Genomic DNA, 16,359 nt, shown 5'->3' with positions numbered 1-16,359 from the left:
TAATCCCCTTGCTAGAGTCACCTATGTACAGTGGGGAATCGGTGCTCAGGATGGGGCTTCAGGCTGCGCTGTAAATATTCTTGGTTTTGTGGCCTTCGTGTTATCTGAAGAGTTTACTGGAATGTAATCCATATGGTTGAAATTGTTGTTTTTGCATTAGTGGGTTTTAAAAAAAAACCTCTGAAAAGAGTTTCTGTGATTTGGCACAGCGGACTAGTGAATGCATAGGACTGGGCATTAAGTAGAGAAAACTAAGTTTAACGGGGTAGTAGAGGCTGGGTGTATGTCAGTGGAGAATTGAGCACTTCTGTAAACAAACTGGGTTGCAACTGTTACAGCTATGGCAATTTCCTGCAATATCCTGGACAAACCTTACTGGATTAAGTGAAACCTTATTGAATTACGTTTAAGTATCTTAGAAGTTCATTGCAGTCACGAGTGCAAATGTTTATGTATAATTGTGGGATTGTATGCCATATCTCTAGGGGGGAAACATGAATACTGTAAACCCTAAGAAGTGTTATGAGCTTCAAAGGACTCTTTAAAACAGGGGTAGGCAAAATTTTTGGCCTGAGGGCCACATCTGGGTATGAAAATTGTATGGCAGGCCATGAATGTTCATGAAATTAGGGTTGGGGTGCAGGAGGGGGTGAGGGCTCTGGTTGTGGATGTGGGCTCTGGGGTTGGGCCAGAAATGAGGCGTTCAGGGTGGGGGAGGGGGTTGGAGTGTGGGAGGGGGGCTGAGGGGTCCAGCTGGTGGTGAGGGCTCTGGGGTGAGACTGGGGATGAGGTGTTTGGGGTGAAGGAGGGTGCTCCAGGCTAGGACTGAGGGGTTTGGAGTCTGGGAGAGGGCTCCAGGCTGGGACAGGAGATTGGGGCATGGGTGTGGGGGGCAGTGTGAGGGCTCCGGCTGGGGGTGCAGGCTCTGGGGTGCAGGAGGGTGCTCCGGGCTGGGACCGAGGGGCTTGGAGGGTGGGAGGGGGATCAAGGCTGGGGCAGAGTTTGGGGCATGGGAGGGGCTCAGGGGTGCAGGCTCTGGGAGGCGCTTACCTCAAGCAACTCCTGGAAGCAGTGGCATGTCCCCCCTCCAGCTCCTACGCGGAGGGGGACATGCCATTGAACTGTTTGAGCAGCCAAGTTGCACAGCAGATGATAATGGCACAAGCTTAGGCCTCTGGAAATCTGCGTTCAAGCAGTGAATGGGTTCCAAGTGAACACCAGTTCGATGGTTTCATCATCATCGTCAAGAAAACCCTTCTCATTTGATACATGCTTGGCACCATGGCCACGTCTTCTCAGATGAGGGTGAGGGATCAGCACTTAGCATTTAAAACTGCCGAGCTACATTCCTATAGCGCTGAAAAGTTGCCAGAAAAGGTAAACACTCACGCTGCTGTGTAGCTTGTTCCTTCAACTTTGGTTTGGTGTGAGCAGGGATACAGGTCATTACTATCACTGCACTTATGAGACTTGCCACTACCGCAAGATATGATGGAAAGTACGTGCTGTGAACAGAAAGAGTAATTAAGATATACATACTATGGACTGAATTACACAGGACTAACGCTGTGATCCTACAAGCACTTAGGCATGTGCCTAACTTTACTCATACGAATAATAGTAATAGTCCTAATGAAGTCATGGTGAGTAAGGCTATGCATGTGCTTAAGTGTTTTCGGGATTGAGGCCTTATTTGAATGCTCATGATCTGACCATGTAATTCCTTCAAAGATGGATTTTAGTGTAAACCATGTTACAGTAGAGTATTAATAACTGGCATTAACACAGTGCTTTTTTAATTTGTAAAGCTCAGAAAAAATTGCTTTCTTGGCAAAGCTGCTTAGAGATCCTCAAATGAAACAACGGAATTGTTAATTATGATCAATCCAATCCCACAGTGGGCCAAACTCTGTCACCTTTATTAACATCGAGTAGCGCCTTATTCTGCAAGAAGCCCACCTGATTTCAGTGGGAATCCTCCAGGAGGAAGATCCTACTGAACAAGAGTAATGGTGGCAGAATCTAGTCCAACGAGTACACCGAAGCTAGGACACTAGATATGCAAAACCACAAGATAGGATCCATGTAAGATGACAAACATCATTTTAAAGAAACCAACCGTCTATTTATCTTAGGGTAACCACTTTGTCACTCACTGTCCAGAAACAGGTATAGACTACCACCTTTGATTGGTACCCTATGTCATCTCTTAAGATGCCCACAACTAAAAGGCTCCCAGTGAGTGAAATAAAGCAAAACTATTTTCCACTCAACCACCAATGGCCCAAGTTATTGTTATTTTGGATCTGCCCGTATATTGCTGGGATGTGGGATGTTGTTAACAGATCAGGGACTGCTCCCCAGCGGTTCTCACAACAAATTTTTTGGTGGCCTCAGAATGTGGCTACCAACTCTTGCTGGAGGCCACTCTGACATTTTCCCCTAAAATACTTAATTAACTTTTGGCAAAACAAATAAATATACACATGTACATATGTATCATTGGAATTGCATGTACGGATTTTTGCAGACTCAAAAATAATGTACAGTTGTCTCTATTCTTTACTGGACATAAACAGAATAGAAACACAAACCAGGTGCTTTGCATGTTCTTGACTTTTTTCTTGTTTCTTTTGCTTTTTTGGTGCTTTTTTTTTTTTAGCTACTAAGTTTGTACATTAATATCACTTTTCACAGCAGATTTATTCACTCCCGGCAAGCCTGGGGACAAATTAAGTCCTAAATGGAGAGGTCAGTATGCAGGCAGTGGGGGACAGGGGCGATGGGGCACTGGGGCAGGCAGTGGGGGCCAAGGGTGATGGTGGGAGGTGGTGAGCTCAGGGCCAGAGCCCACCACCACTCAGCTGGGGAACGGAGCCTGAAGCCCTGTGGCTGGAGCTTGCCAGTGGCTGCATGCTCCTCCAGCTTTTGTATCTCCATGGGGGGACAACCACTACTGGTGGCCCCAGGGGAGGGGCCGTTGCTTTGCCTCCCACCCCCAATCATCGGCCAGGAGACTGTGGCCACAAGAAAAGGCCCTAGTGGCCACACCCAGCTGCCATGGCTGCATTTGAGAAATGCTTTAGACAGCTTTCTGTGGCTGGGGAAGGACAGTGTTGATTATTATCATTTTGAAGTCAACAATACTTGCTTAAGCACCACTTAAGCTCTCAGAAGAGAAGGTGAAGAGGTGACTTGAGATTGATCTTTAAGTAACTGTGACGGGTTGGGTCACAGAAACCCCCTTGGGACTGCCACCTGATGTGCTGAGATTACCTCTGAGCCTGTTTTCCCTGGCAGCTTGGGACTTCAGTACCCTGCCTTGTTGAGCCAGACACGCTAGTCTGCTGCAAACATAGACCCAGGTCTGAATCACGTCCCCCAAAAGCTGTAGACTTAACAGAAAACGGCTTAGAAAGTGCTCCTGTCTCTAGCACCCAGATACCCAGTTCCCAATGGGGTCCAAACCCTAAATAAATCTGTTTTACTCTGTATAAAGCTTATACAGGGTAAATGCATAAATTGTCTACCCTCTATAACACTGATAGAGAGATATGCACAGCTGTTTGTTCCCCCAGGTATTAATTACTTGCTCTTAATTACTTAATAAGCAAAAAGTGATTTTATTAAGTATAAAAAGTAGGATTTAAGTGGTTCCAAATAATAACAGACAGAACAAAGTAAATTACCAAGCAAAATAAAACAAAACATGCAAGTATAAGCCAAATACAGTAGGAAACTAAATGCAGGTAAATCTCACCCTCAGAGAGATTCCAATAAGCTTCTTTCACAGACTAGACTCCTTCCTAGTCTGGGCCCAATCCTTTCCCCTGGTACAGTCCTTGTTTCAGCTCAGGTGGTAGCTAGGGGATTTCTCATGACTGCAGCCTCCTTTGTTTTGTTTCACCCCCTTATATACCTTTGGCACAAGGCAGGAATCTTTTGTCTCTTTGTGTCCCTACCCCTCCTAAATGGAAAAGCACCAGGTTTAAGAGGGATTCCAGTACCAGGTGACATGGTCATATGTCCTGTGAGACCGCAAGACTTCATTATTCATGGTCTGACTCACAGGAAGGCTTGCAAGTAAACAGAGCCATCTACAGTCAATTGTCCTAGTTGATGGGAGCCATCAAGATTCTAAACCACTATTAATAGCCCATACTTTGCATAACTACAATGGGACCTCAGAGTTATATTTTATATTCCTAGTTTCAGATACAAGAATGATACATTCATACAAATAGGATGAACACACTAAGTAGATTATAAGCTTTGTAATGATTCCTTACAAGAAGCCTTTTGCACGAAGCATATTCCAGTTACATTATATTCATAAAAAGAAAAGGAGTACTTGTGGCACCTTAGAGACTAACGAATTTATTTGAGCATAAGCTTTCGTGAATTTATTTGAGCATAAGCTACAGCTCAGTGAAAGCTTGTGCTCAAATAAATTTGTTAGTCTCTAAGGTGCCACAAGTACTCCTTTTCTTTTTGCGAATACAGACTAACACGGCTGCTACTCTGAAACCTGTCATTATATTCACACACATTAGCATATTTTCATAGAATCATATGGAGTATAATGTCACAGTAACTTCATAGGGAGAAGATTTCTGATACTAGAGAGCTCCTTAATCTATCAGACAAAGGCATAATAAGTGACTGGAAGTTGAATCTAGGCAAATTCAGGTTAGAAAGAAGGTGCTAAATTTTTAACAGTAAGAGTAATTAACCCCTGCAACAATTTACCAAGGGATATGGTGGATTCTCCATGATTTGAAGTCTAAGTCAAAACTGGATGTCTAAAACATATGCTCTAACCCAACCACAAGATGTAGGCTTGATGCAAGACTTTCACCCAATAATTCCATGGCCTGTGTCATACAGGTGGTCAGTGTCACTAGATGATCACCATGATCCCTTCTGGCCTTGGAAACTAGGAAAACAGAGCTTAACTGATGCAATGGCATTGCGCTGGCCCTCTGAACAGGAGTGACTGTTACCCTAGATCACTTTTCAGGTTCTGTAATAGTCTACATAGACTTACACATGAACTGTACGAAGCAAGACTCATCCATAGTAACTGGAATATTCTGCCAAAGAATACACAAGAGCCAAAACAACATGAAGTAGCTGTAATTTGCAAAGCATGCCTTTTTATGATGGTGTAGATAGCCACATTAATGCCCAGTTATTGCTGATGTCATGAGATATCAGCAATAACCATGAGCTCCCTCACAGAATAACGAGCTGTACTAATTGTATAAGTCTCAGGTCTTTTCCTAGACAGACAAAAGTGTGGCCTGAATAATTCTGAGAACTTCCATTGTTATTATTAAAATTAAAAAATGGGACAGCTCAGTGTATTCATCTGAATCCTTGAAACATCAAAGAACAAATTCTACATAGGCATTACTGTAGGTAGCAACTGCACAAATAAAACAAATCTTTTAGTTCTGTATTTATTAGTTATATCAACCTCAAATAATATCTTCATGTAAACAGACATACCGCAGAGAGTTACACTGACTTTATTATGTCAACCAGTTCTCCCGGACCACAAAATCAAACATTTGCTGTGTTAAGATTTTAGCAAGAGATTTTATAAGATCTTGTTTGCCAGTGTTCCATTTTCAAGTTCCAAACAAGATTCAAGACAGGTACCAGTCAGTAAAAATGGAGGATTTCCCTCTGAAAATCAAGTAAACAAAGTACTAAACCAACTCAAGCACCAAATCTACCCACCAATTCTTTGCCATGATGATGGGGTACCCCCCCCAAACAAAAGCAACCCCCTAGAGATTTTACACACCAGCATCCCCCCACCCCTCAAAAAGTGACTTGCCTTAAGCAAACGAGTAAGTGGAATTGTACAAGGCTGAACTCAATGATTTCAGAGTTCTGTAGCAAAAACTGAAAACTCATTCAGGAAAATATAAAGCTCAGGAGTAAGATTATCCAAAAATACCTAAGTCACTTAGAATCCTCTGAAAATATCACCCTCAAACCATAACTTCTTTCTGGCACTTTATTTTTTAATTTTCCAAGTATCTTTGCCCCTTTTTGAAAAAAATGGTGAAGATACACCATTCTTGTTGATAGCTACATTATTTTTTCTCATGTGGAAGGGGATGGATTCCATAACTGTAGCTAACATATTTCTTGAGCGCATTATAATGCATCTCACATTATTTTTCTTATATAAAGTAAGATTTTTTTTCAAAAGAGGAAGTGAGTTCAGTGCCCATGAAGACTGGTGGATCGACAGATCAAGAGATTGAACTCTTTATGTAGTTATATTGATTTTAATTAATAAATCAACAGATTTCTAAATTTTCAGAAAATTCATTTGATAAGCACTGTAATTTTGGGGAGGAATGGCTGCATTCTTCATACATAACATAACATGAACTCAACTTTGACTACGGAGCCATTACTGGCACCTCCAACATAAGGTATACCGAAAGACATTAGCTTTGAAAGCTTCCCCTACCCACAGAATTAACATAACCCTGACACACAGGAACCTGGTGATGACTTCTAGAGGAGAAAGGAGCAGAGCAGTCTCAGAGCCCATTCAACCCTTGCCTTCTCCAATGAAACCAACAACAGTGATGCCAGTTGTAGTGATTGGGCATTAGAAGCCAGGCTGAGATCCACAAACTCATTTCACATAAGTCACAAACCAGCCATCAGATGATAACTACCTACAGTTTTTACCAATCTGGGTGGTCTTTAAACTGGTGACCCAGAGATGAAAGACTTAAATATCTTGTTACCTAATTCCTAAGTGCCTAAATTTAAGCATTTAAATAAGTGGGCTAATTTTTTGATGTACTATGAATCTATTGATCTCATTAGGAACTGCAGCTGCTCCATACTTCTGAAAAATTAGGCCCCTTATTTAGGTGCCTCGATAGGGATTTGGGTGCCGAAATCTACACATTTGAAAAAGATGGGCATAGTTCCTTTCACCAGTGTTTTGTACCCTCAGAATCAGAGTTGACATTTCAGCTCCAAAGAGCTTATTCTCTAGAGTTCTGATCCTGCCTCACAGAAGTCAATTGACGTTTTGCCAATTACTTCAGTGTAGCTGGATCGGGTTATTTCTATATGAGAACATTCCAGTGAGCACCCTGTAAATATGTGGGTTGATACAATAGATAGTTTAGACCAAGGATCAGCAAGCTTTTTCAGAACTGGACCTCATTTTAACAGAGCAATCGTCGGCCAGGCCACCTCCCCTTCCAATCCATGATCTGACAGTCTGTCTCCCCTTCCCATTCACAATCTAACCACATCCCTGTGTCAACTTCCACAACTGGTTTAATCGAAAAGTGAGACAAGGAACATAATGTATTTATAGCTGTGTTTTATTGCAATTTAGCAACTGGAGATAAATTTGAGAACAGCACCATGGGACATGCCGGTGCTCCATGGACCATCCAGAGTCCATTTTGGGTACCTCTGGATCAAAAAGATAAACATGAGTGACAGCTCTCTTTGTGCACAGAATGCAGGGTCTGCTCAGAACTATGAAAATAAGAAACAAAACAGAAGGGAAAGTTCTGGCTGTAGCCTTAGATTTTTCCAGAATTAATTTTTCAGCTTGCTGGTAAATTCGGCACTTGGTGGGTGTTCTTTGTTTCAATCAAGCCTTTGACTTGGAAGAGAAATAGTCACAGGGTGGCATTTTGCTGTGTACTCAGGGAAGTAAATATTGACACCCTTCTCAGCTTCCCCAGTCACCTGGCACAGTTTTCATCCCCATGAAAGGTTCCATTCTCTTTTAGCAGTGCAAGGGTAATGACTGCTATTTCGTTGTGCTTGAACAGTTTGTGATGATTGCTCTGTGGGTTATGTAGGTGAAGACTGGAGGCAGCCAAGCAGATTATGGAAATACCAGGCTACCAAGACATACCCGACTATTTACACTGCTAGGTGACAAGGTAGAGTGTGCAACAGCCCAGGCATATTGGGTGTGTGCACTTATTCCTGGAAGCATTGTACATAAAACCCATGGGACTGAACTGACAAATAGTCTTTGCAAACATACCAGGACTGAAGTCCTGGGGTCAAATTGTCTGTTGGCAGAAATGGGCAAAATTCCACTGAGCTGTGCCCAGTTACACCAGCAGAGAATTTGGCCCCTGGAATTAAACAACACCTTAGGTAAGTAACTAAGATGCAATTACTATTATTTGTAGACTAAGAATATGCTTTATAATTTTTCTGTTGGGCTATGACCAGACCCTCACCCTGTGAGGGTAAAAATGCTCTAGAAAAGACCCCTATATTAGTAGAGGATGGACTAGATGTTCTAGTAAGTCTTTTCCACCTCTGTTTTCTGTAATTTTATGAAGTTTCTAGCTGCCTTTGGAGCCTTAATTCCTCCTGGCCATTTGCAAACAACCCTGTGAAAGTCTCAGCACCTGTCTCTGCACCCTTGATCTTTTTGTGGGTCACCTATCGGAAGCTTTGGGGACAGGCTGTTTTAGCAAGCTCCTTGAGGAATGGTGATTGAGTCAGGGAAGCCTTTTCCCTCCACTTTAGCTATATCATGTTGTTAAAAACTCACAGAGATATTACAAGCCCTATTGTCCTACCAATTTGAAGTGTTCTGGACTTGAAGACTGGAGCTGGGCCTGTGAGGAAGCAAGGACACATTATTCTCTCCTTCATGAACCTCCTCAGGAGAAGGTGGGAGGCCTGCAGCCATCAGTGGAATCTCTGTCCAGTGACTGGACTCATTGAACATTTACCCCTTATGTTACCACTGTCTACATTTGAGCCAGGAGGATTCTTGGGATTTGCATGATGAGTTCTACCAGATCAGCTCAAAAGATGCCTCACCCTGGTTGAGCCAATAGGAGCAGCGCTGAGCTGGTCTCAACTGGAACAATGCTTAGTGAGGGGACTTGAAGGCCAACAGTCCATAAAACAATGGTTATAGTGCAACAAAACTGGTCTTTCTTGCCTGAGACAGGTAGGCATTTTGATCTTGAATGCACTATTTTCCCTCCTCTGCTGTATCTGTGACTGCGAGAGGAGGAGGAGGACGGAAAGGAGAACCTTCTGGAAGGAGACCCCCCAAAATGTCTGAATATATCCCCACCAGTTTCTCCTCCATCTGAAGCAGCGCTCTATGTTTAGAAACCAGATGCATCAAGTCCTATCCTGTCTTTGCAGTGTCCTACGTGGATTCTGGGTGGAAATCCTACATCACAACCTGGGATGACGTCTTTTAATAAACTTCAGTGCCTGATTCATAATAATTTCAACATGTGGTAAGAGGTGTGCGTGAGGTACAAGGCATATGCTGAGCGGCCATGCAGTAACTAACCGGGGGGAAAGTGCCTTTACAAGGCACGTACGACACACTGTTTATATTTTGTGTAAACTGCTGAAACTAAGTCAGCCTGCTGTAAACATTTATATTACATGACTAGTTTTGCAGCCTGGGGCAGTTCATAATGCGCCATTGGTGGGAGGAAATGGTTTTCCATCTGGAAGCCCCATCCTTATACAAGCTCGAAAACAGAACTGACGACCGTATTTACGATCAAGGAGTAATGTCATGGTAAAAGAATTAAACCCAAAAGAAAATATTATCAATCAATGCTGTATGAAAATGGTTGAATTCCTTTCCATGTAACGCCTCAGCAGCATCTGTAAACATTTTAAGATAACAGTAAATCCTAAAATACACCGAGTTTCCGGGATGATGCAGTGAAGGAGATGTACTGTACGCTATCCCTCAAGGAATCAAATGGATTGTTGGCTAAAGTTTAGTCTTTCCCTTTCAATAGCTTCAACATCAAAAATATGTTGATAACGAAAGCATGCATGTGGCTCACTGAAGTCTGGGTCCATGTAAAGTAAGGTAAGTTCAGTCACTTTCTGCTTAGCATTCCAACAGCTGCTCCTGGCTCTGAATGCAAAGTGCTGTGTATAATCTGTGTATCACTGCAAAATTAAATTTTAGAGCCGTAGTTCATTTCTTTGTAGAAGGTTGCCATTCCCATTTATCATTTCAGGATTCAGTGATCAAGGCATGTCTCTCCAGAAAATGGATTTTTTTCCCCTTTCCTTTTTTCTTAATAAAGTTAAAGCTGAGTGTGAAAAAAATTCAAATTGTTTTTTAGTGACTCACTCCTACTTCAAAACAATGCTGCATAAAGCTCTCATTCATGACAGCTACAAATTCGTTGAAGTGCTCTAAGAAGACTTAACTACTCCTTTGATTGTGTTCCAGCACTATCTGCTCAAACACTTAAGGCTTGAACGAGGGGACAGCTGTAGGTGAAAGAAGTTCACTGAACACAAATCCACTCTGCTAAAAGCAAAGAGGAAAAAAAAAAGCACTGTAACAATGTCACAATTTCATCATTCTCCAAGTAATATGTCCGTGTTCTTTACAAAACAGAGGGGACAGACCAGCCCTTCATTAATGGAAGACCAAGCATATGCCTAATGACTCCATGATCAGTGAAAACTACAGTAACTAGCATGTGTGGAGGATGAGAAACTAAGGTTTAATTCAAGAGGATGTTATTTTAGAGACTAACCAATTTATTTGAGCATGAGCTTTCGTGAGCTACAGCTCACTTCATCGGATGCATACTGTGGAAACTGCAGAAGACATTATATATACACAGAGACCATGAAACAATACCTTCTCCCACCCCACTCTCCTGCTGGTAATAGCTTATCTAAAGTGATCATCAAGTTGGGCCATTTCCAGCACAAATCCAGGTTTTCTCACCCTCCGCCCCCTTCCCCCCACACAAACTCACTCTCCTGCTGGTAATAGCCCATCCAAAGTGACCACTCTCTTTAAAATGTGTAACCTGGATTTGTGCTGGAAATGGCCCGCCTTGATTATCATACACATTTTAAAGAGAGTGGTCACTTTGGATGGGCTATTACCAGCAGGAGAGTGAGTTTGTGTATGGGGGGGTGGAGGGCGAGAAAACCTGGATTTGTGCTGGAAATGGCCCAACTTGATGATCCCTTTAGATAAGCTATTACCAGCAGGACAGTGGGGTGGGAGGAGGTATTGTTTCATATTCTCTGTGTATATAAAGTCTGCTGCAGTTTCCACGGTATGCATCCGATGAAGTGAGCTGTAGCTCACGAAAGCTCATGCTCAAATAAATTGGTTAGTCTCTAAGGTGCCACAAGTACTCCTTTTCTTTTTGCGAATACAGACTAACACGGCTGTTACTCTGCCAATCTTTGGTCCATGTAGCTCAACTTTAACCTCAAAGATCAGCCCACCATAGCTAAGATTCCTGTGACAGACAAATGAACCGACACAAAGCGTCACCCAAAGCCTGAACCTAAAGCCCCAATTTTTTGTTAAGGGTAGAAAAAAAAATGCAGATGGCCTCTTTTTGTTTTTGAAAATGTCACCCAATGTCTGGGACTATCATGTACATATATTGTTACAACGTATCTTCTCCACAGAGGGATGGTGGGGGCAGGAGGAAAACCAGTCTGGCTGCCAGATTTATGCTAATGTGTCAGTACAGGTCATCCAGTTGCACTCACACCACTTTTATTCATGCTTCTCTAATGGCCAAATTTCCCCCTTAGGTGGGATTATGCAGTGGAAATTCTGACACTCGGACTTGGCTGTCCCCAGAGGGAGAATTTCACACAAAAGCAAGACTAGAAAATGGCATGTGTTCTCCTCCTGACCTCCCCGCCTAAGCAAATGCTCCTGTTAGAATGGCATGCAGACAGAGTGGGGATTAATGCTAGTTAAAGCAGCATTAAGTGCCATGCAAAGCCTTGCGGGGAGGGTGGGGGCTTGCTACAGAAAGGGATCTCCCTTCTAACTCACATTAGAAAATTGTGGTGGTGGACCTGTCACAAGGGCAGGGGGCATTTAACTGCCCCCTTCCAATGGCCTTACCCACGTTGCATCATTGCAGCCCACTTTTCAGATGCTGCCCAAGAGTAGGGTCCCTTTGATTTTTCATCACAACTCCTCCACAGACATGTCCCCGTTAGCTCTCTCAGCCACATGCGCTATATTTGAACTCCAATTCAGAGTTACAATGCATAGCTTGTCCCAGTCACCAGAAGCAGGAGGGAGTGATGGGATTTGTTAATTCCTCCTCACCTGATGTGAATAACAAAACAAAAACAAAAAAAACCAGAAAACAGCTGTTGGCTTGGGCTGTCACCTTGAGTGAATGGAGTAAAAGCCTTTTCATCGCACATGAAGAGAACTAGATCACATCCAAGACTGGCTCTTATGAAATCTAGCACCCACCCATATACCACGAGCTACTCACAGTCCTCAGGTGAATATCTACACAATTCTTTATTTCTGGTGGCAGCCGTATTCTAGCTTACTCAGGATATTTATTAGACCGAAAGATGGCCCGGTTCATTTTGCAGTAGCCATTTGTTCATAATCTTAGGCAATCTGACACTATTATAATTCAATATTGATTTTACAGTAGCGTCCAAAGGCCCAGATCAGGATCAAGGCCCCATTATGTTAGGCACTGAACAAACACAGAGGTAGACATGAGCCTTGCCCAAAAGTCTTAAAAATCTAAGATTGGCGGCCTCTGTTCATAAGAAGCCTAGACCTGGAACAGGATGGGTGTTACAGATCAGCACTGTAGTGCACTAGTGTGGTGTGTGTAGGGGAAGAGACAGGATTCAAACACTAGATGCTATAAGTTAGAACTGAAGTGGAGTGGCAGAACTGGGGCAGGAATGGAACAACACAGGTTACTAGATCACAACTAACGGGGCTGTATTAAACAGGGCTGTATCCTTAAAGGGCAGCTTTAAGTGTCCTTTGTGCTGTCAGCACAAAAAGGTCCTAGCCTGGGCCAAGATTGGGTCCATTGTGTCTGAGTGTCTATACGGAACATTATATTTCAGTACAGGATATTAAATTAATACACTGGCACTCGCATAGGGCCTTTCATCAGAGGCTCTCTCTACATGGAGGATAGTCTGTATGAATTGATATAAATGGCTGAGTATTTTAGGGGTGGTGTGGTAGCGAGGCTGCATGCCTTCCACAAGCATTTGCTAGAAAGGAAATCAAAACAATAAAAAGAGGTTGAGATAATTGGTTTCTTCTGTAGCAAAAAGCCTGAGTATAACACATCCTCTGCTTTTCTGCCAAATGAATGAAATATTTGTGGCATGCCTGGGAGAATGCTATTCCCCAAGGCAGCTGAGAGCAGCGTGTCTTTGCCAACCCATTTACTGCTTGAATCCAAAGCAGGGCTCTTCAGAGGAACTCTGCTAATTGCAGGAAGAGGCATATCAGTTACACTTGAATAAGATGTGGGTGGATTGCACATTTTGCCCATAATCCAGTGTCATTAATCTTGAGTGTCAATTATTTTCATGCACGCGGTGCTGGTAAAAGACCACATTTCAGAAAATGATACTTTGCTAATTCAAAGCTGGCACTTGCCTGTGTTATTACTGCTTTTCCCGCTGGTGTGTCTTAGACAGTTCTGCTCGTTTCTTTATCTGTGCACAGAAGAACACCTGCACATTTAAATTCATTTACAACGAACGGAAGAATAAACTTCCCTCCCTAAGAAATTTTACCCAGCTGGCTAACCAAAGACCTCCCTCTGCTCTCAGTTATATCTGCTTGCTTCATCCTCCATGTACGGAAGAGAGAGAGACCAAGCAAGGATCAAGACAGGCTGGTCTTGTGGTTTAAGACACTGAACGGGGTACTCAACATCTGGGTTCAATTCCTAAGCCTGCCACAGGCTTCCTGTGTGACTTTAGGCAAGTCACTCAGTCTCTCTGGATATGTCTCCATGGGGATAAAAGACCAGCCACAGTTGACTCAGACTTGCGGGTGCTTGGGCTGTGGGACTAAAAAAAAAATCTGTGTAAACATCCAAGGGTCCCAGAACTCAGGCTCCAGCAGAAGCCCGAATGTCTGTACCGGGGTGGCCAACCTGAGCCCGAGAAGGAGCCAGAATTTACAAATGTACATTGCCAAAGAGCCACAGTAATATATCAGCAGCCCCGCATCAGCTCCCCCACCCCACTCCCAGCACCTCCCACCCACCAGCAGTCCCACCGATCAGCGCTTTCCCCCTCCCTCCCCGCACCTCCCGATCAGCTGTTTCATGGCGTGCAGGAGGCTCGGGAGGGGGAGTAGCGAGGGCCTGGCAGGCTCAGGGGAGAGAGTGGGAAGGGGTGGAGTGGGGGCAGGGCCTGTGGCAGAGCCAGGGGTTGAGCAGTGAGCACCCCCCTGGCACATTGGAAAGTTGGAGCCTGTAGCTCCATCCCCGGAGTTGGTGCCTATACAAGAAGCCGCGTATTAACTTCTGAAGAGCTACATGTGGCTCCTGAGCGACAGGTTGGCCACCCCTGGTCTACACAGATTTTTCAGATCCATGAGTCTGGGTCAGCTGACCTGGGCGAACCGTGGGTTTAGCATCACTGTGTAGATGTAGCTTCTTTGTTCCAGTTCCCCACCAGTAAAATGGAGATAATAGTGTTTCTATACTCCCCCCTTTTGTCTGTTCTTGCCTATTCGCACTGTAGGCTTCTGGGGGATGGAGTGTCTCTTAAATGTTTATACAGTGCCTAGCACAATGGGTCCCACTGCTTGGTGGTTCTGTAAGTGCTACAATTAACAATAATAATGTTGATGTCTAAATAAGACCTGACGCATTCCAAGGTAAAATATATTGATCTGGAATTCTGATTATTTTTACTCTCCAACTATTACAATTATTAAAATTCAAATTCCTGGTGCATCTTTCCCTGCAGACATTTTATTTGTATTAATAAAGTGTACCTGTGTGCAACCAGAAAATCCAATACAGTTGTTGTGTCACCTCAGGTGACTCTTTTGGCTCAATTCATAGGGAGATTGCAAGGCTTAACTGGTCAGTATTTGTAACGTCTTTGAGATCGTTAGATGCTATAGAAATGCAAATCATTATTACTATTTAGCTATACATATTTTATATGCAAGAACATTTCTGACTGGAATGGTTTGTCATATTATCTGTGTGATGTCAGTTTCATAGTGGATGGTACAACTTGCAAATATGGAGTTTTTTTATTATTATTGTTAACAATCTCACAAACTACTCTCACAAGTTAGCCATATGGCACATTATTCAGATAGTCTGGGTGTGCCATTGTGTAAGCACTCCCACGTACTGCCTGGTTAGAAGGTAAGCTATGGCTTATCTAGTGACTCATAACCGAACACATAATGATTAATTATGTTACAACATGTCTAACTTCATAAAATGCTGTAAATGGTAAAAGATCGACTAATGAGGTCAAACTTTTGTTAACCATCACAGACCTCGTAAAAGTAATGTGCTTCAGAGAAAGGGTTCTTACAGACTACGTAATATCAGCAGGGCAGGAATGTGGTTGAGTTTTTGCTACAATGATTTGGACTATATTCAGTACAAAGCAAGATCCAGCTCACAACATGGGTATGGATGGGATGCAAATTTTATACCAGTTAAATCAATCTGAGACACAGATTATCCTACATCTACCTACTGCAGGATTTCTTGACCTTTACTCTGCAGTATCTGATATTGGTCCCTTTGTCAACAAGATACCAAACTAGATGGACCCCAAATCTGACTCAGTATGGCAGTTTTTATGTAAAATTAGGTGCTCTTAGAATCATAGAATCTCAGGGTTGGAAGGGACCCTAGGTCGTCATCTAGTCCAACCCCCTGCTCAAAGCAGGACCAATCCCCAACTAAATCATCCCAGCCAGGGCTTTGTCAAGCCTGACCTTAAAAACTTCTAAGGAAGGAGATTCCACCACCTCCCTAGGTAACACATTCCAGTGTTTCACCACGCTCTTAGTAAAAAAGTTTTTCCTAATATCCAACCTAAACCTCCCGCACTGCAACTTGAGACCATTACTCCTTGTTCTGTCATCTGCTACCACTGAGAACATCTTTGGAACCCCCTTTCAGGTAGCTGAAAGCAGCTATCAAATCCCCCCTCATTCTTCTCTTCCACAGACTAAACATGCCCAGTTCCCTCAGCCTCTCCTCATAAGTCATGTGTTCCAGTCCCCTAATCATTTTTGTTGCCCTCCGCTGGACGTTTTCCAATTTTTCCACATCCTTCTTGTAGTATGGGGCATAAAAAAGGACACACTACTCCAGATGAGGCCTCACCAATGTCCAATAGAGGGGAATGATCACGTCCCTTGATCTGCTGGCAATGCCCCTACTTATACACCCCAAAATGTCATTGGCCTTCTTGGCAACAAGGGCACCCTCTTGACTCATATCCAGCTTCTTGTCCACTGTAACCCCTAGGTCTTTCTCTGCAGAACTGCTGCCTAGCCATTCGGTC

The 16,359-nt window shown here is 43.3% G+C and overlaps 1 protein-coding gene across 3 annotated transcripts in view; it reads right to left on the bottom strand.

The window, feature by feature from the left end:
* The window catches only part of SLC67A1 (solute carrier family 67 member 1), a 142,342-nt gene that overhangs the window by 39,419 nt on the left and 86,564 nt on the right, over positions 1–16,359 (bottom strand). For all 3 annotated transcript variants that reach the window (XM_084631917.1, XM_084631918.1, XM_084631916.1), the window contains one exon: positions 1,390–1,505. In XM_084631917.1, coding sequence (XP_084488043.1) covers positions 1,390–1,505 — 116 coding nt within the window. The remainder of the gene's footprint in view (positions 1–1,389; positions 1,506–16,359) is intronic.

The sequence above is a fragment of the Lepidochelys olivacea genome, assembly GCF_965140295.1.
Source record: "Lepidochelys olivacea isolate rLepOli2 genome assembly, chromosome: 6".
Classification (NCBI taxonomy): Eukaryota; Metazoa; Chordata; order Testudines; family Cheloniidae; genus Lepidochelys; species Lepidochelys olivacea.
The sequence above is the reverse complement of the archived record's forward strand: the minus strand, read 5'-3'. Positions and strand labels throughout refer to the sequence as shown.